The 21,863-nt window shown below is 39.3% G+C and overlaps 1 protein-coding gene across 3 annotated transcripts in view; it reads right to left on the bottom strand.

Moving 5' to 3' along the window:
• The window catches only part of LOC148021688 (diacylglycerol O-acyltransferase 1-2-like), a 217,241-nt gene that overhangs the window by 141,694 nt on the left and 53,684 nt on the right, over positions 1 to 21,863 (bottom strand). For all 3 annotated transcript variants that reach the window (XM_087697180.1, XM_087697179.1, XM_087697181.1), the window contains exon 5: positions 19,679 to 19,754. In XM_087697180.1, coding sequence (XP_087553306.1) covers positions 19,679 to 19,754 — 76 coding nt within the window. The remainder of the gene's footprint in view (positions 1 to 19,678; positions 19,755 to 21,863) is intronic.

Genomic DNA, 21,863 nt, shown 5'->3' on the forward strand with positions numbered 1-21,863 from the left:
GCTTACAGCCTGTCATCCCATATTTGGACAGCATGTCCAATCCATACTGCCTCTGCAAGAGCTATATCCCACTTGGTGATCTAATCACCTCAATGCCCAAGAAATAACGCAGCTCTCCCAAATCCTTCATCTCAAACTTCTGCTTCAATAGCATTTTCACATGAATGATATCTTCATCACTGTCACCTGTCATAATCAAATCATCAACATAAATGACAAGTAGCATAATATCTTTCTCTGTTTTTCTCACATAAAGTGAGAAATCTGCCTTGGAAATCTGAAAGCCAATAGTGACAAGATATTGTCCTATCTTGTCAGACCATGCTCTAGGTGCTTGCTTCAAGCCATACAATGCTTTCTTCAACCTGCAAACAAACTCAGGATGAACAGCATGCACATAACTTGGTGGCTGCTCCATATAGACCTCTTCTTGCAAATCACCATGCAAGAAGGTATTCTTTACATCCATCTGATGTAAAGACCATCCCTTTGATGTAGCCATAGCAATGACTGCTCTTACGGTTGCCATCCTTGCAACCAGACTGAATGTTTCTTTATAGTCAATGCCATATGTTTGTGCATACCCCTTGACTACTAATCTTACCTTGTATCTGTTCACAGAACCATCTGCATTGTGCTTCACCTTATAAACCCACTTACAGCCAATTGCATTCTTACCTTTAGGCAAAGGTACCAATTCCAAAGTAGCATTTGCTTTCAAGGCATCCATTTTTTCATCCATGGCTTTCTCCCATTTTTCTTTTCCCATGGCTTGCTCAAAAGAAGTGGGTTCTGGTTCCTGTATCACTTTGACCATATATGCATAGTGAATGGCTGTAAATCCATCATATTTCAGCCTATCCACAGGATACCTAGCTCTCGTAGACCTGCGCAAAGTAGATTCACTCCCAGGTGCTCTCAAAATATCCCTGGTCTTCCTTACTTCAGGTGTAACAATAGAAGGAATACTCAACTCATCATCAATGCTCTATTCTGAGCCACTGGATTCACCATCCACATAAGAGTGACCTGCATTCACATCAAACATGGGCTAATCAACCTTCTCTTTTCCTTTTCGTGATACCTGCATACCACTATTTGCGTTGCTTTGAGAAGATTCTCCTGATCTCAATCTGCCTGTCCATGGCGAAGAATGTGAACCACTGCTAGAGGACGCTCCAGGTCCACTAATATTTTGTGACTGCTGCTGTGAATTTTTTGCAGCATTACCATTTTGTGCATCTACATCATCAATCACATTTACTGGTTTATACCAGCTACTCATCTCATCAAAAACAACATCTCTGCTCACTGTAAACTTACGAGTAGAAGGGTTATTGTTAGATTACGGGGACAGTTTTTTTGAAAAGATGGAAGCACGAGACAGACTAACCTCCCAGCCACGCCTAGATAAGTGCTGGCCCTCAAGCTTATCTCTTTGCCAGCCGTCAACTTCCTGGAGTCCTACTATTCCTGGACTCCCTTACTCTCTAGGCTCCCCTTAACCCCGTTCGGGCGCCCAAGAGCCTGGACGGTCATTCTCGTGCATGTTCCCCTAAATTTACCTTAATGTAACATTAAATATCCCTTTTAATGTCACATTCCACACTTATGACCTTAATGCGACATTAAATATCACTTTTAATGTCACATTAATGTCACATTTCCTTCCCCTTAAAAATCGGTTTCGTCCTCGAAAACGATATTTGAAAGGTCTAACTGTAAATCGGGAAACCTTTTCTTTAAAGTACTTACTCGCTCCCATGTTGAGCTTTCTTCTGAACAATCTTTCCACTTAACCAAACATTCTTGATAAATAGTATTCCTCGTTCGTCTATTACGAACATTTAATATTTTTTCTGGTTCATGTGGATTAGATTGGTCATAGAATAACTCCTCAATATCATCATTTAAGATTAGATTATCCAAATCACCCAGCTTCTTCCTTAGTTTGCTTACATGAAAAACTGGATGTATTTTACTACCAGCAGGTAGTTGAAGCTTGTAAGCCAATTCTCCCACCCTTTTAAGTATTATGAAAGGACCACAATACCTTGGTGAAAGCTTTGGACAATGTCCCTTTTTCATAGTTTTAGTTTGTTCAGGCACCTTAAGATAGACCAATTCTCCTTCTTCAAAGGAGATATCTCTTCGGTGAGGATCTGCATATGCTCTAGCTCGACTTTGAGCCTTTTTAATATTTTCTTGAGCAAATTTTAACATACTATTCATATCCTCCAAAAAGTCTTTAGCTGCCTGAACCTTTTCCTTATGCAGTCCTACTGCAAAACGAGCTCTGGGCTGAAACCCATACATCAACATAAATGGACTATATCCAGTGGAAGAGTGTTTGGCACTGTTATATGCAAACTCGGCTATCGGTAAATACTCTTCCCAATTAGTTTGCCTTTTGCTTACATATGCCCTAAGCATATCTTCAAGAATTTGGTTAACCCTTTCAGTTTGCCCATCTGTTTGCGGATGATCCGCCGTACTCATGCTAAGTTTAGTATTCAATTTCCTAAATACGGCACGCCAAAAATGGCTATCAAATTTTCTATCCCGATCAGAAATTATATTTGCCGGAAGGCCATACAATCGGTATATGTTCTCTACGAACAATCTAGCCAATTTTGGTGTTTTAACATCAATTGAAGTTGGAATAAACCTAGCCATTTTGGTTAACCTATCCACAATTACCCACACAGAGTCGTGCCCCCTCTATGTTCTAGGTAAAGCAACAATAAAGTCCATGGAGATACTCTCCCATTTTCCCGAAGGAATTTCTAATGGATGGAGAAGTCCTCCCATTTTTAATTTTTCAGCTTTATTAACCTGGCATTTATTACATTTGACCACATAGTCAAGGACGTCCTTATTCATTCCAGGCCAATAGAACTGCCTTTTAATAAGACTATAAGTCTTATTAACTCCTAGATGTCCCGCACTAGGGGTATCATGACACTCAAAGAGTATCTGGCGCCTTATTTCTATATCTTTCGGGACACATACCCTACCCTTGTAGAGTAAATAACCATTATCAATGGTAAAATTCTTCCACTTGAATCCAGTTTGAGCAACCCCTGATGCTCCATTTGCTAGTTGAACATCCTCAGATATTCCTTCCTCAGTAGAAGCACTTTCTTTTGGATCCCCATTTTTTATTGCCTCCCATATGTTGGAATATGTCGGATCAACCTGACATTTCCCTTTTAAAGATTCAAGCAAGTTGGAAGTAAACTGAGTAAAACTCAATTCATTAATGATGGGCATTCTGCTGAGTGCATCAGCTACTATATTATACTTTCCTTTTCTATATCTTATTTCATAATCGAACTCTTGGAGGAGTTCGGCCCATCTGGCTTTACGCCCATGTAAATCTGGTTGATCATTAAGCCACTTAATGCTTTCATGATCCGATAAAATCAAAAGTTTGGCACCATACAAATAGTGCCTCCATTTCTTCATTGCATGTACTATTGCATACAGCTCCCTCTCATAAACAGAATAATTTTGTTTTGCACGATCTAATTTCTTGCTTTCAAAAGCAACTGGTCGACCTTCTTGTAATAAGACCGCGCCTATTGCCTTGTCACTGGCATCAGCTTCAACCACAAATGGTTTATTGGGATCCACTATTAATAATATTGGAGCTGTAGCAATAGCTACCTTAAGTTTTTGAAAACTTTCATTTTGGTCTGTTCCCCAATTAAAACTTTTCCCTTTCCCTTTAAGTTGGTCTGTCATTGGAACAGCTATTTTGGCATAATCTCGAATGAATCTACGATAAAATCCAGATAAACCTAGGAAGATCTGCAGCTCTTCCAGGTTCCGTGGAGGTGGCCATTCAATAATTGCCCTTACTTTTTCTGGATCCATGTTGATTCCCTCTTTCGAGATTATATGCCCTAAATATTTGACCTCTTGTGCAAAGAATTCACATTTAGTTTTCTTCGCATAAAGGGAATGTGTTCTTAACAGTTGGAATACTAATTGTAAGTGTTCCAAATGTTCTTCTCTTGATTTACTAAAGATCAAGATATCATCCAAAAAGACTACTACAAAATGTCCTAGATAGGGCCGTAAAACACTATTCATCAGCTTCATAAAGGTAGTTGGTGCATTAGTGAGACCAAAAGGCATCACCAAAAAATCATAATGCCCGTATCTAGTACGAAATGCCGTTTTGGAAATATCTTGTGCCTTAATTCTTATTTGGTGATAACCTGATCTTAAGTCTATCTTTGTGAAGAATTTTGCTCCTTGCAATTGATCAAAAAGATCTTCCATTCTGGGCATAGGAAATTTATTCTTCACCGTTATTTTATTAAGTGCTCTATAGTCAACACAAAGTCGCATAGAACCATCTTTTTTCTTTACCAATAAAATTGGTGAAGCCCAAGGTGAATTACTAGGTTGAATAAATCCTTTATCCAGGTAATCCTTAATTTGTCTCTCAACTTCTTTATGCTGTGTTTCACTTAGCCTATATGGTGGTTTTGAAATTGGGTGTGTATCCTTATTTATATCAATTGGGTGATTTATTTCACCCCTATCTGGTGGAAGGCCACTTGGTAAATCAGAAGGAAACACATCTTTAAAATCATCTAACAAACTGTTCAATTCATTATTTACATTCAATTCGCAAACATAAGAAAATTGTTGCTTTATATTACAGAAAGTAAAAGTATTCTGTACAGGAAGAGACCATAACATATATACCTCACAAACTTCCTTCTTTATCAGCTTCTGAACTTCAGTAGAACACAGCAAAGGATTATCAGATACTTCATGTTCACCTTGAATGACAAAAGTCTTACCATCCCTTTCAAATTCCAGTGTATTATGGTGATAGCTACGTTTTAAGGATGGTTCCAATCCCCATAGCCACTCCCTCCCTAGAGCAATATCAGCTCTTTCCATGTTCATTATTTGGAAATCAAGCTTATCTTTATATCCTTGAATCTCGATTTCCAAATTGGATACCATTGTATCCCATATTTTATTGTCTTGGCCTTGTATCATACGCACAACGTATTGATGCTCATTGTTTTGTTGGGGAAGTTTCAATTTTTTGACAAGTACATAATTTATAAAATTATGTGTGGCAGAGTCATCAATCATGACTCTAACCCGTTTTCCAACTATCAATCCATGTACTCTAAGTAAATCATGTGGCCCAAAAGTAGGCTGCCACAAAGAAGTTGAAATACAACACTTATGTTGTACATCCATGTGCAAGACCTTTAAAGATTTATACTTTTCATGGCCCTTTAATTCTAAGGTCTGCACTACATGGATTTGTTTTTCTTTTCCCTTGCCCTTGTCCTTTCCTTTGTCTTCCCCCTTTTTCTTTTGAGAGCAATTCCAAGCAGCATGGTTAGGGGATAGGCAATTAAAACACAATTTTTCTTTTTTGGCCTTATCAAAGTCATCAGGACTTAGCTTTGGCCTCATATATGGTTTCTTTTCAAAAGGTTGTTTTTTAGCCTTGAAAAATGGTATTTTTCTTTTAAATTTGCCCACAAATTTTGAGGTTTCTAATTCCTTAGACTTGGGCTCCGTATCAGTGAGACTGGTGAGTGTACCTGGACGCGTACTATCTTCATAAATTAATGCAAATTTAATTGCCTCTTCAAGCGTCTTAGGTAAACTCCGTTTTACTTCCTTTTTACAGGCTTTATCCAGTCCCCTAATGAATCCTCTTGTTTTTTGGAATTCATCAATTCCTTCCAGTTTGAGGATTATCTCACGATATTCCTCTAGATATGTCAGTAGGGGCCGTCCCTTTTGTCTGACATAATCCCAATCTTCCCAATTTCTTTCCATTTCATTTTCAGGAAGAAATTCTTTTAAAAAGACAGATTCAAATTGAGCCCAAGTTTCAGGTATTTTATTCGCCTCCTTTAAAGTTCGCCACCACTTATATGCTTTGGGCCCCAAAGTTAAACTGGCCTCCAGTGCTTGGAGATGTGGTGGGGTATTTTTTAATTTATGTAAATCTTCCCATTTTTGGAGGAAATTAAAGATTGTATCTTTATTCCTATCTTTTTCCTCCCCGTAAAATTGAGGTGGTTTCATATCCTTTAAAACCAGATTATCCCTCAATTTATGATAGGTTTGGGGTTCTTTAGAATCTCGAATGGTCACATCTAAATCTTTGGATGAAGATGGGACATCTGAGATTTCTATCTTATTTTTATCTTTTTCCAATAATAAAGTTAGCTGAGATTTTATTTCAGTAAGTGTTTGAGTTAAAAACTCCATTTGAACCCCCTGAGTTTGCACACGAGCAGAAAGATCATCAAATTGCTCTCTCGTGGCAAAAAATTCTTCCCATTATTCTTCTTGTATGTCTAGTTCATGGGGATCTGCCATAGGTTGATCCCCGGAACTAGAACTTTCCATTACCCTTTCTTTCCCTTTTTCTGCCATTAATACACTGGAATTGGAAAGCAAAAATAAGAAATTTGCATACAAGATAAAATACTTCCCTGATTTTTAATGGCAGACTGTGACTTCAGTTGTATATAATGTTTTCTGCCTGTCTCACAGCAGTCGCAGTCCTATCCGTCTCAGGAGTAGTCCTATTCGTCTCAGCAATCTGATACTGGCGGCTCCACTTCTGATCTAGTTCTCGTGGGTGCTGGCAGCTTCACGTCTGATCCTCGCGGATGCTTTTTTTCTTTTTTCCTTCCCGTCAGGAAACATTTCTCCTCGTAACTTTTTCTGCCGTGAGGTTGAAGGTCACATTAATGTTTCTTTTAAAATTTCTTTGACGGCCCGTTTTCTCACGCAACGGGACGGGGCGCTTCTGACTGAGGGCCCGCTTCTGACTTACGGCCGTTTTCTGACTGACGGCCCGTCGACTATTATCGACGTCTTAATGACCAGCAACTCCAGCGATTATTTTCGTGACGAGTCACGTCACGTCTTCACAGCTCCTGGTTCCGGCTGCTCACGCGATATGACCAAAACTGACGACCTGACGGATTCTTATTTGATTAATGATCAGAAACATAGGCTCTGATACCAATGTTAGATTACGGGGACAGTTTTTTTGAAAAGATGGAAGCACGAGACAGACTAACCTCCCAGCCACGCCTAGATAAGTGCTGGCCCTCAAGCTTATCTCTTTGCCAGCCGTCAACTTCCTGGAGTCCTACTATTCCTGGACTCCCTTACTCTCTAGGCTCCCCTTAACCCCGTTCGGGCGCCCAAGAGCCCGGACGGTCATTCTCGTGCATGTTCCCCTAAATTTACCTTAATGTAACATTAAATATCCCTTTTAATGTCACATTCCACACTTATGACCTTAATGTGACATTAAATATCACTTTTAATGTCACAATAATGTCACAGTTATAGCATCTATACCATTTTTGCTGCAGAGAGTAACCAATAAAGATGCACTTCTCAGCTTTTGGATCCAACTTGGATCTCAACTCATCTGGCACATGTACATAGACAATGCAACCAAAAAAAATTTAATGAGAAATATCTGGTTTCCTACCAGTATACCTCTCCTCTGGAGTCATCCCATGTATTGCTACAGTGGGAGTCCTGTTCATTATGTAGACTGTTGTAGCAACTGCCTCAGCCCAATAAAAATCTGGCAGGTCTTTTTCATTGAGCATGGCACGAGATATCTCTCCAATATGCCTGTTTTTCCTTTCTGTAATTCCATTTTGTTGTGGAGTATGACTGCATGAATATTGCTACTTTATGCCATGCTCCTGCAAGAACCTTGCAAACTCATTTGAGAGATACTCTCCCCCTCCATCTGACCTTAGGCATTTTATTTGCAGGCCTGTTTCTTTTTCAACCATAGCTTTAAGAGTTTTGAAATGCCCAAAAACTTCACTTTTCTTTTTTATAAAATACACCCAAAATTTTCTGCTATAGTCATCAATAAAAGTGACAAAATAATGACAGCCTCCAAGAAATGCAGCTTTAGTAATCCACACATCAGAGTGGATTAATTCCAATGGCTTCTCACTCTCTTGAACATGTCTAGGAAATGGTTTCCTTGTCTGTTTTCCAAATTGGTAGGCTTCACATACCTTATGCATTTTTGCAACCTTGAATTTAGGCAATCCTGCAACAATATTTTGGGCCTGCATTGATTTAAGTCGCTGTACATTAACATGACCAATGCGTTTATGCCAGATATCAATATCTGCAACTATACCGGTCCCATGTGCAAACATTGCTGCACTCAATTCAGGCATGTCTGCATCCAATGTAAACATTCTGCCCTTCTTCTTTCCTTTTACTATCAAGCGACCTTTATTTTTCATATCCTCAACAAAGCATCCATGAGGATTAAATCTGACCTGCAAGCCCTACTCAACCATTTGACCAACAGAAACCAGATTCTTGGTGATATTCGGGACATGAAATACATTGGACAGGTATTTCTTTTTCCCATCCTGCATAGACAAAGGAATTTTTCCAATCTGCACAATAGGATGTGCAGTATCATCACCAATCTCCACAAATCCTCGTTTTTCCATTTTCCTTGCATCCTCCATCCATTCTGCATGACCTGTCATGTGATTTGATGCACCTGAGTCAACATACCACACATCGTTGCTTTCTTCTGCACTTGTCACAGAATTGTTCATGTGCTGCACCATAAACAAATGCTCATTTCTGTCATCATCACCCTGTCTACTAGAAGATGCATAATTCCCTTGTTGCAATTTCCCATTCATGATGTCATTCTGCTTTTTATAGCAGTCTTTAGCCATATGACCCATTTTACCACAGTAGTAGCATTCAACATTGCTGTTTGCATTTTGGCCTCTTTGCCATCCACCACGACCTCTTTGGCTCCCCCTGCCTCTAGAGTTACCACGTCCTCCTCCATATGACTGGTTTTCTTGAGTTTACTGCATATTCTGGTTTCTACCATGGCCTCCAAATCGGTCTCCTCTACCTCTGCCTCTACCTCTTCCAGCATTTGAGTAGAAGACAACTTCTTTTGAAGTTCCTCCTGAAGAAGATGCACCACCATTTCTCTGCTCCTCAGAAATTAGAAGAGCAATCAACTCCTCAAAATCAGGAAATCTTTCTCGAACTGAAATGGATGTCCGAAACTGTGCATAATCCTTTCCTAGACCATTCAAGGTCACAGAAACTAAATCATCTTCCACTGGCGACCCAATGAAAGCAAGTGCATCTGCAATCTTCTTCACCTTCATGTGGTAGTCATTGATGCTCATACTTTCTCTTTGCACATTATGCAACTCTTGCTTGAGCTACATTTTCCTGGCTTGCGTATTTGTGCTATACATTTTTGACAAAGTATCCCATGCCTTCTTTGGCGTACTTGCATCCTGAATATGCACAATCATAGAGTTTGAAATACTGATAGACAGCCAGTACATAACTTTCCTGGCTCTCTCATGCCATGCTTTGAATGCCTGCATTTGCTGTTGATTGGGAACATCAGGAAGAACTGGTTCTTCTTCATTTCCTGCAACAAATTTCCAATATCCTTTTCCCATAAGGAAATTCGTCATTCTAAACTTCCATGCTTGGAAGTTGTTCTTGTCAAGCTTTTCAGTTACAATCTGTGAAAGAGAATCAAACGCCATTACAGAATACTGCAAAAAATTATGTCACTGCAAAAAACACAGCTTCACCCTCACAAGGGCAAATCTGTAAAACTGGCGAAAGTGGTATTTGACCACACAATCACTTCCTAGTGACGATTTTGCACAAACAGGAACCAAGGATGATTCTGTAACTCCCAATGTCTCTGCACACAAGCATACGATGCAATTTCTATAGTAACTTTTCACCGACCTGTAGAACAATGGGTGCACAACATAAAACTGGGCCTTTTCTTGAGTGCGTACAGAAAACTTCCGCCTCCAAAACAGGCCCCGAAATGGCCTCAAATAAAAAAAAACAGGGTCGCTAAGGACTAAAGCCCTATCCCGCAACATATACTGCCCTCTTGCTTCACCGCGAAGGACGTCTCAACCTGAGACAATGCACTCTTGCAATTTCCAGCTGTGCTACCTGTAGAGATCTGCTCCCAAAATAGAAAATAAAAGCAACACTGCTCCTCTTACCAGAACATTGCGAGCTTGGCTTGCTTTCTTGAGCTCCTTACCACGAACAAAGCTCTGATACCATGTCAAGATTGTGGGAGAGAAGGAAGGAGTCTCACTTGTAGCTTTCTTGCTTGCACAATGGGGGAATACACACAAGGGTGGAGGCTGAAAACAGTTTTCCTATTCTTAGTTTGTGTAAGCCAAAAAAACTCTCTTACAAAGAAATAGAAGAACCCTATATATGGGTCTCAAACCAAAGACAACTAACTAAGGTGGCATACTAACTGAGCCACGAACTAGAGTAGATAAGGATAGCTGTCATCTAGCTATTATTCATGGGCGGTGTACCAACCGCATCTACAAATGACAAGTCGGTGACATAAATGCACAATGGTCACCCTGGTATATCACGAGTGGAGCTTGATATCTCAACAGGCATGCACTTGAAAGACACTGCTAGCAATTGGTGGTTGACTCTCATTTTGAAGGGAAGAAAACCCACAACTTGGCAAAAGTTCAAGAAGAAGTTTTATGCTCAGTTCTTGCCTCCTAATTTTGAGAATGATGTCAAGGAGGAGTGGGATTGGCTTGGCCAGAAAGAGCATGAGAAGGTCACTAGTTATGTGGACACGTTTTGGTCTACTATTCTCAAGGTTACTCCTTTCATAAAGATCAGCGATGAAGAGAACAAAAGGAAGTTTGAAGCTGGCCTACTCCCTCATTTGCACAAAACCATGAAGGTATATCCAATGAAACCTTATCTCGCATGATGGAGTCTGCCATCATAGCTAAAAGTTTGCATACACCTGATACATCTCTAAAGTTGGAGATAAGTTCTTATAGAGCTAGACAAGAGCAGCTCTATGATCAACCAAGAGACATGACTAATCGAAAAAGACCTACCTTTACCCATGACCAATATTCAAAGCCAGAGGGTAACAAGAAGAAGCGCAAATATCTCTCACCCTCTGAGATACAAAAGTACAAAGAGGAAGAAATGTGCTTTCTTTGTGGTGAGTTAGGGCATATGAAGCCTCATTGTCCTCACAAAAGAAAGAAAGAAAATGTGGTTAAAGATCCTCCTCCACCACCCTCAAATTCTATTCCGGATGTACAAGCTAACACTCATTCAAATGAGAAGAAAAGACAACTCTTAAAGGGTTGGGGGACCCTCAACAATCAACAAGTTTTGATACTCTTTGATCCAGGTTCCACAGATAATTTTGTGTCAACGGATACTATTAAAAGGCTACAAATTCCACCGGATCGATTGGAAACACCAATTGGATCAAGTTCGGCGTTTAAAGAACTTACAACCAATTCCACTCCTTTCCAAGGGAAGTTGAATCTTAGAATTGGGGATTACCATGACCAAGAATCTTTTCTACTTGCACCCATTGGTAACTGTGATGTTATCTTAGGCATGCCTTGGCATTACAAGATTAGACCTCTTCCCCATTTTGTTAAGAAGACCCTTGCATTTCAATTCAAGGGTTGGAACATAGTATGCATTGCTGATGCTGGAGATTGGCCTATGCCAATGCTTAGTCATGTTAGCATTTCTAAAGAAATGAAGAAAGCTAATTCTGCGTATATGATTTTTGTGAGAGAGTCAAAAGAAGCAAATGATTCAAGGGCACTTGATGTCTCTAATGAACACACAATACTAACTAATGCTTTTAAGTTGCAAACTTTAAAAGAACCCCTCTCTTTAATTGATCAAGCCAGATATGATTTTGTTAAACAATATGAACATTGTTTTAGTGATTCACTCCCAGGAGAGTTACCTCCTAAGAGCTCGAAAGATCACACAATTGATATTATCCCAAGCAATTCACCACCTAACCAACCGCCTTACCGAGTAAGTGCAAGTTAGCAAGAGGAGATCCTAAAACAAGTAAACGAATTGTTGGAAAAAGGGTTAGTTCAACCTAGCTCTTCTCTATACTGCTCTCCACTCTTACTTGTTCAAAAGAAAGATGGTTCTTTCCATACGTGCACAGACTACAGATCTTTGAACAAGATCACAATCAAGAATCGTTTTCCTATCCCAAGGATAGATGATATCTTGGATAAGTTGCAAGGGGCTAGTATCTTTAGTCGCATTGATCTCAAGAGCGGCTATCACCAAATACAGATAGCACCTGAAGATATTCATAAGACAGCTTTTCGTATAATATTTGGACTATACGAGTTTCTAGTCATGCCATTTGGTTTGACTAATGCATCCACCACATTCAATCGAATGATGGAGATAATTTTCAGACCTCACTCAAAGTTCACATGTGTCTTCTTTGATAACATTCTAATATTTTCACGGTCTAAAGAGGAGCACAAAAAACATCTATCTATTGTTTTTCAAGAGCTTCACAAGCATAGACTATAGGTCAATGCTAAGAAAAGTGAATTTTTCCTTTCGAAAATTCATTACTTGGGCCATATTGTTTCTCACAATCTGGTGAGAATGGATCCTGAGAAGATTTGAGCCATTGTTGAATGGCCTACACCTACTTCTATACATGAAGTTAGAAGTTTCTTGGGCCTATGTTCATACTACAGGAGGTTCATACAAGGTGTTGCGTATGTTGCATCTCCTCTACATGACCTTACTAAGAAGCGAATGCCTTTTTGCTAGGGATCAAGGCAACTACAAGCATTTGAAAGAATTAAGTTTCTTGTGACTCAAGAACCAATTCTCATAGTTCCGGATCTTCAAAAACCTTTTGAAGTTCACTGCGATGATTCGGGGATTACATTGGAGCTGTGCTTAACCAAGAGCATCATGCCATAGCATTTGAGAGCCGATGCCTCAAGGATCATGAGCTACATGCTCCACTATATGAGAAAAAGCTTATGGCAATGGTACATGCTCTTCAAGTATGGAAACACTACTTACTTAGTGCAGATTTTGTTATTAAAACAGATCACCAAAATCTAAGATACTTCCTCACTCAAAAGAAGCTCTCAGAGAAACAAATGCCTTGGGCAAATTTCTTATCTATATTTCATTTTCAAATCCTTCATACATCTGGAACTAAGAATGTAGTAGCAGATGCTCTATCACGGCGACCTCGAGTAAATGCAATCACAACTATTTACCATAACGAGTTCATGGATTTACCCAAAATGTATGCAACTAATTCCGACTTCTCAACCATATGGGATTAGCTTAACTCAGGTTAGTCAATTACACCTTAATCAATTCGAGATAGTTATTTGTATCATCATCAAGCAATTTGTATAGCATTACCATTGCGATACAAGGTAATGGATGAAGCACATGCATCTCCATATGCTGGACATAAGGGTATTCTACCCACTACTCAAGCATTGGAAAGATATTTCTTTTGGCCCACTCTTAGAACTGACATTGAAAGATATGTCCGCAAGTGCAAGATATGCCAAAAAGTAAAGTATGACTGGCATAAACCACCTGGTCTACTGAAGCCGTTACCTATTCCCAATGAGCCTTGGGAAAGTATAGCCATGGACTTTATCATGGAGCTTCCTCACACACAAACAGGCAACGATGCAATCTAGACTATCATTGATAGATTCAATAAGCAAGCTCACTTTATACCTGTGTAAAAAACAATCAAAGCTAATCATATGGCTTAGCTATTCATTGCTCATATTTTCAAACATCATGGCATGCCTAAGTCCATTATAAGTGATCGAGATCCCCGCATGACCAGCCTCTTTTGACAAGCTCTCTTCGAGAACCTCAGGACAAAGTTAAAATTTTCATCCTCTTATCATCCTCAAACGGATGGCCAGAGTGAAAGTGCTAGTTCTACTGTTCTCGACCTTTTGAAATCCTATGTCTCTGATAATCAAAGAGAATGGAAAAAGTATTTGCCTTTAGTAGAGTTTGTATATAATAATACGGTGCACTCTAGTACTGGTAAGGCACCCTTTGAGATCATCTATGGTAAGCCTCATGTACCACCCATCCTTCTTATGAAGGATAAGATCTTTGTAGCAGATGAGTTTGTTAGAAAAAATTGATACAGCTTTCACTTAAGTAAAAGCTGCTATCCAAAGAACACAAGAGAAGCAGAAACGCGAAGCTAATAAGCATCGTCGTAAGTTAGATCTCAATTATTCTTAAGTTTGAGAAGTTTCGCTTAAAGAAGCAGAAAGGTCAAAAGGGTAAAGTGGTTAAGCTTTCTAATCGCTATTATGGCCCTTTCAAGATCACAGATAAGATAAACGATGTGACTTTTTGTTTGGATCTACCAAGTCATTGAAACATTCATAATGCTTTCCATATAAGTTTGCTATGTCTCTATATTGGAGAACCTCCAATGGAACCAATCAAGGAAGATTTACCTAATATAGAAGAAAAAGAAAAGTTCCTTGTGCCTGAAAGAATTTTACACCATCAGGACAATACTCTAAGGTCAGATAAGGTATTACGAAAGTATCTGGTTAAGTTTAAGAATTATCCCCCATTGGACGCTCAATTTATGACAGAGAGAACTACAAGACTTTCCAGATCTTCGTAAGGACTATGTATCTCCTCTACAGTTGAGGTCAACTGTTTAGAAGCTAGAGGAATGTCACTAAATTGATTGCTTATTACGCGTTCTCTATTTAATAAATTCATGTCAATAAATTAATGACTCATTTTTCTTTAAAGTGTTGATGATGATCTAGCATGGCCATCAGACCGTTTAGAGACCAATATTCCTAGTGCATCACTTAATGGGGTGATAAGAGCACTGTGACGGGGATATCAAGTACAGACAGTACAAGTTATGAAGGGGGAAAGAAGTGTCTATCAAGTGTAAGAATGTACACAAGAACCAAGGAGTTACACATAAATGAAAATGGATTAAGTTCTAAGAAGAGGAAGTACATTAGCATTGTGTATATGTATTTATGTGTGCATCCGGGGACGCCCGGGAACGTTTACTTATGTGTAATGAGTATTGCATTCATTTGGGGTCATCCTCTCCCTTACAAGTCAAGGTTTAAGGTCTTTTCTTTCATTAAGAAAGACGAGAGGTAATTCTCTCACTAAGAAAGACAAGAGACGTGATCCTCTGGAAGTGAAGAGATAAGTGATTTTCTCTTTCTAAGGTCTAAAAAGACACAAGCTTTTGTGTGGAAGTCAATATTAAGATTGAGGCCCAAGGCAATTTAATGAACTCTCCTTAAGGTGGTTGCATGGACCACAAGTTAAGAGTACAGTTTGAGAAGCTGTTCTTTTTAAAAAAGACCTGGTGAATCCATTTTTAAAATATCTCACGATAGAAAGACGATATTTAAAAATAGGCCGCGAGACTTATCAGAAACAGTGAGATCTACAACTTTCGTGTTGGACGTTTTTTCATCCGAACAACACACAAAGAGATATCTCGAAATTAGTACTCCAAAGTAGGTCCTGGAACAACCACATCTTACATGAAGATCAACTCAAGTCTCTCTCCAAGAAGAGAAGCTCTTGAAAGCCTATAAAAGAGAAGGCTCTCCTTGGGTGTGAGAGAGGTAAAGGAAGCATCACTTTGCATGCATCCAAGAGGAGAAGAGAAGGTGCAAGTGCTGCGGAAGCTCTGTTGAAATCAAGCGCCAAGAAGAGAGCTCTACACATATTGTGTAGGAGAGAAGGAAACTCAAGAAGGATCGAAAGGTGCTAACTTCCAAGTTATGCAAGTGTTAGCCGATTGTATACCGTGTAAGGAACGGTGATCTTGTTTCCAAGATCTATAAGTAAGAACTAGCTTATGTATAACAGAGGGGCTTGCTCCTTGTCAATAATATAACTCCACAAGGGGAGGGACTGGCCCATCTTCCAGTCCCTAGTTTGTTGCCAATTTATCTACCTCTCTCTCTCTCTCTCTACATCTTTCTTTTCTCTCATCTATTCTCTCTCTTTGCCAGCATAGTATTCGTTATATATATTTTAAGTATATAAGAAAGTCGAGCGTGTATCTCGAATCTTATAACAGCTCCTAAGCACTTGTGTGAAGGATGTATTTTGGAAAAAATGCATCGGTTTTTGTTTCCCCGTGATGTTGCTTTTAGAGCCACAGCAATGTTACAGTTAGTGCATTCAATGTATGTAGACCTATGCAAACAAAGTCATTGGGAGGATGTTACTATTTTGTGACTTTTATTAATGACTTTACTAGATTCTGCAGGGTCTATTCTTTGGTGAAAAAGTCAAAAGTGTATGAGGCATTCTTGGCTTTTGTTGCACTTATTTAGAACCAATTTGGCTGTAAAATAAAGACTCTCTATTCGGATTGAGGAGGGGAATATATGTCCTCTATGTTGAATTTCTTTTTTTAAGTAGAAGGGCATTGTTCATCAGTTCACTACTGCTTATACTCCACAGCAAAATGGGGTTGCAAAGAGGAAGAATCGGTCACTCATGGAAATGACAAGATATATGTTGAAAGCAAAGAGCTTGCCACACTGTTTTTGGATGGAATCCGTAATGTGTGATTTCCATGTTTTAAATAGATGCCCCACCAAAGCATTAAAGAAGATTACACCTTTTGAGGCTTGGAACAGCCAGAAACCTTTTGTTGGACACTTTCGTACCTTTGGATATCTTGCATATGCACACATTTCCCAAGTACTCAGAAAAAAGTTGGATAACAAGGCTGTTAAATGCATTTTTGTGGGATATAGTAGTGAGAGCAAAGGCTACAAACTCTATGATCCTGTCTCTAAAAAGGTGTTTGTCAGTAGGATGTACTATTTGATGAAAAATCAGAATTGTCCCTTGCTGGTTTTGACACATATCAAGCTGCCCGTGATGTATTTGAAGGGCTGCTGCCCATTTCATTTGGTGATTCAGTTGGAGTTTCAACAAGTGAACTTAATGTTTAGCCAGCTGGTCCATTGGAAAATGCAGAAAATCAGCCATTGGCTGATCTGAATATTCAGCAAAGTGTTGAAACTAAAATTCAGCAAGAGCTTGTGCACAGTCAGGAGGCAAGACAAATGCCTAGATGGTATTTACAGACTATGAAAGATAGTCATCTAGATGCACCCATGGCGGGTTGTACTAGAAGGCAAGCTTGTATGCATGATACTTCACATACCATGGAGTTTGTTATGGCATCAAGCACAGTTGATAATGAGGAGCCTAAATGTTTTGAGGATACACAACACAGTGTGCATTGGATAGCAGCAATGCAAGCTAAATTGGATTCTATCATTAAGAATCAAACATGAGATTTAATGTCTTTTCCCTTTAGGAAGAAAGCCATTGGAAAAAAATGGGTCTACAAGCTGAAACGGAATGCAGATGGATCCATTGACAAATATAAGGCAAGGCTTGTAGCTAAAGGCTATGCACATAAGAAAGGCATTGACTATGAGGAGACATTTGCTTCTGCCTCTCGGATGACGACCATCAAGTCTATGGTTGCTTTAGTAGCCCATTATGGATCGACTATGCATCAATTAGATATTAAAACTGCATTTTTACATGGGGAACTTCATGAGGAAGCATATCTACAACAGTCCATTTGTTTTGCAGTTGAGGGATCCGAACACTTGGTTTGCAAGCTGAAAAAGGCTTTATATGGTTTGAAACAAGCTCTTGGAGCTTGGTATGCAAAGATAGATGCTTTTTGCTCAGCCAAGGGTTTATAAACAGTTTATTTGAGTCTACCCTTTACGTATGTAAATAGGGGGGATCCATGCTAATTATTTGTCTATATGTTGATGATATTTTGCTTACAAGGACACGTGCTTATCAGATTTCAGCATTCAAACAAAATTTGCAACAAACTTTTGAAATGTCAAACTTAGGGTCTTTGCATTATTACTTGGGCATTCAATTCATACATGATGCTAGAGGTATTGGTTTATCACAGTCAAGATACATTGGTAAACTTCTTGAGAAGTTTGGCTTACAGGATTGCAAGCCAGTCTCTACACCAATGGAACCTGGACTAAAGCTGTCATTACACGATGATAGTGATTTATTTGATATACACATATATGCTCCAGCAGTTGGATGTCTTATTTACCAATGCAACACTAGGCCGGACATACAGTTTGCAATTTCAACCCTGAGTAGATATATGCATCAGCCATGCATGTCACATTGGCAAGTTGTTAAGCGTGTCTTTCGCTACTTGCAGGGTACTAGATCTCTTGGATTACTTTATGCCAAAGGGGGACCACTGCAGTTACATGCTTACAGTGATTCTGATTGGATTGGTGATTATGATTCACGTCGCTCCACTAGTGGCAATTCTTTCTTTCTTGGCTCATGTTGCGTATCTTGGCTTACCAAGAAACAATCCATTGTTGCCACATCGTCATGTGAAGCTGAATACAAGGCAGCTTTCACTACCACAATTGAATGCGTATGGATTAGACGCTTGCTAGCTGATCTGGATATATTTGTAACGGAGCCTACTTCTTTGTTCACTGATAGTCAAAGTGCCATTATAGTGGCACGGAACCTAGTGTTTCATGCACGCACGAAACACATTGAGATACATTATCACTTTGTCAAAGAGAGGCTACATGCAGGTGATATCAACCTTGTCTATTGTTCTACCACCAACAATGTGGCAGACATCTTCACCAAAGCTCTTCCTCATGACAAATTTGAAGCATTTCGCAATGCTTTAAATTTGATCTCCTTTGGTGGTAGATGATCCTTGTACTTTTGATCAATCTTCACTCCAGGGGGGTTTGTTGGGTTTTCACTCACGCCTACGCTCAGAGAAGAGTGTCAGTGATTAATAGGACACTAGGGCACTTTTTACTCTCGGTACAAGAGGTTTTTTTCCCCTGAACTATTGTCTTCTTTTGTATGTGCTTATGTCACACACTTACGGGCACTTATCATGTTCGGGTGTGAACACCCCCTACAACCCCAAGGTTTTAAGGGTTGTACTTTAGTCTATTGCATTGGGTGTCGTGCTTCACTCTCCACACTGTCTACTGCACTCTCAGCTGAGCTTCGATCCTCTCTCCATCTCACATATGTTCATATGGGTGGAGAGTCACATAAGAAGAACCATGTGCATTGTAGTATGCTACTTTTCCCCAGGTCATTCACCAAATTCTACCAACACTACTGCACCATATCTTCCACTCCACTAATCAATAATGAAATTTCTGCACAAAGCCAAAGTTCCAGTGAGCTACAGCGCAAGGATGTGAAGCCAGAAAATCAGTGCCAAATGTGGAGAGTATTGAAACCAGATATCAGCCATGTATGAGTCCTGTGTCCGGCATTTCATAGCCCTCCCACACTTGTGTGAAGGATCAGAAGCAAAGACCGACTGGGCAGCTCCAGCTGGTGTTCATGGCCCCAGAAGGTTGCATTCTTACAGTCCCCAATCAAGGAAGCATGGCACTAAGCCTACCAGCCATGTATTAACTTTCAAAGCATCTCTAGGTCTTCCACGAGCATCCAAGATCACTCTAGATTAGATCTATCTTACTGCTCAGTTTCGGAATTTGTCTTGCTCTAGCTCTATAGCCATTGCTGATTAAAATAATAGAAGCAAACAGAAGTATCACATGATGTTTGCTGCTAAGACCATACAAGAGAAGAAAATTATTAATACAGTTGTTGCAATCATAATATAGAAGTATTCTAAGAAATACAAAGACAAACAGTTTACCCAATCTGAGATATATACATGCGCTCTCAATTTTTCCACTAAATAAGCACAAAAGGAGAAATTTGATAGAGAGAGCCTGCATACAAAAGGGCCAAAATGAGATAAAATTTTTGTCAGAAAACTTCTGGCATATTAATCACAGATTGTGTTTGAAAGTCAGAAAAGTCTACATCAAATATTTATGAAATACTCAGCTTAAATATATCACATTGTACTCTAGGGTTCACTAGGGTAGACTATCATATCTATTTGCTAATTTGATTATCATTTTAGACTATGCTTAAATTGGGACTAAGTGGAATGCTATGTTCATTGACCAAAGTGTGTCAAAAACTTATTGCCCCCCATTAAAAGCTGCCGCCAGCAAACTAAGATGCTGTCTCAACAAATTAGCTGTGGTCACATCTCTACCATCACAAGCTTCCCATAACACCACAAGTCCAATAACAAAAAAAAAAAAATTAGTACGAAGATCTTAGAATTTTAACTGTCATCAAAGATCAATAAACTCAGAAGTCTTTGGAGAGGTCTTGTTCAGTATCACCAAGTTCTGGAGCTAACTGAGGCTTTGTAAATGCTGCAAAACCTGTGTTGCTTCTTGAAATGTTTCCTTTTTATCCCAAGTAGAAGAAACAAAAGGTATAGCAATACGGGATTATGGCCATTAAGATGAGCTCATATTCTCCACAAGTAATGTTACTTGAGAGCCTCTTGTCTTAGTGTTTCCCATGAGAAAGAGTGCAATCAAATTGAAAACAAAGGGGAGTTGTAGACAACATCAATTTTCTTGGTTGTAAACTCTTATACAAACCCCCCCAGAGTGAAGAGTGATCAATATAAAGGGTCATGCATCAAAGGAGATCAAATTTAAAACATTGCAGAATGCTTCAAATTTGTCACAAGGAAGAGCTTTGGTAAAGATATCTGCCACATTACTGGTGGTAGTAGAACAGTATACAAGGTTGATATCACCTGCATGTAGCCTCTTTCTGACAAAGTAATAGTGGATCTCAATGTGTTTCATGCGTGCATGAAACACTGGGTTCCATGCCACTACAATGGCACTCTGACTGTCAATGAACAAAGGAGTAGGCTCCATGACAGATACGTCCAAATCAGCCAACTCATCTTGTAAAGAAATCAATCCTTTTTATTGAATAATAAGTGTGCACTAGCTTTCCCCTTTCTCCTATAAAGAGAGCTCATTTTTCCTCAATCTACATCAATTTTCTTGGTTGTAAACTCTTATACAGTAACTAAAGAGAGCCTAAATTTGACCCCATCTTCATCATCATCAAATACCTCAATATTCCCTCTTCTTTAGTTGTTTTACAGGACAGCAAACCTGTAAATTCATTGCATCTTCTCCTTTCGAGCTCTTCTTTCATTTCAAGAATAAGAAAAAAGATATACTAATGTATTACTATTCAACAATGGAGAAGGGTTGATTTTTCCTCTTTCTACTCTTATACTGTAAAGAGATCTATTATTTTTATTGCATAGTAAGTAATGCATATGTGCATGTATACCTTTCACATAATCTTATGAGAGTGAGAAATACTTCTCCTCACTCTCAAGTTGATTGTAACTGAACCTTCTCTAAGGGACTTGGGTTGAGCAAAAATACACTCCTTCAAGGGACGCAACCCCTTGGGAAAAAGGAGGGGGGTCAGGGGGTGCGTGGGTTGTTGTGTGCCCTTCTTCAAACCCTAGTGTGTACACTTTTGTAAATTATTTTCATATTTAACCTCAATTATTCATTCTTTCTATTTTCTTGAACCATTCAATCTCCAAAATAAGCAAATATTATAATTCTTGAGTATACTACGTTGTTCAAGGCATTTACATCATCAACACCCTTGATGGGTGGTTGGGATATTACTTTGTTTTGTGATTTGGATCTCACCATCCCTTTATTTCCCCCAATGGGCACAATTACTCACAAAAAAAAAGAGTTCAAAGTGGTTTCATCGCCTTTGCAAGTCCTAGTAGATCACTAGGCAACCAACAAGTACTCTTTGGCCTATGCCTTGCCCTCTCTAGGCGGTCCTTTGGGCTCCCACCGTAAGGTAACCATCCCCTCTGTAGTCTTGGTAGGTCCTTAGGCAATTAATGTGCACCCTTGGCCCAATGCTCTAGTTGCTTTGGGGTGGGACGCTACAAGAAAATACCCAAACTTTGGGAG

The sequence above is a fragment of the Lygodium microphyllum genome, chromosome 17, assembly GCF_053477565.2.
Source record: "Lygodium microphyllum isolate KBCC chromosome 17, Lygodium_microphyllum_v1.1.10, whole genome shotgun sequence".
Lineage (NCBI taxonomy): Eukaryota > Viridiplantae > Streptophyta > Polypodiopsida > Schizaeales > Lygodiaceae > Lygodium > Lygodium microphyllum.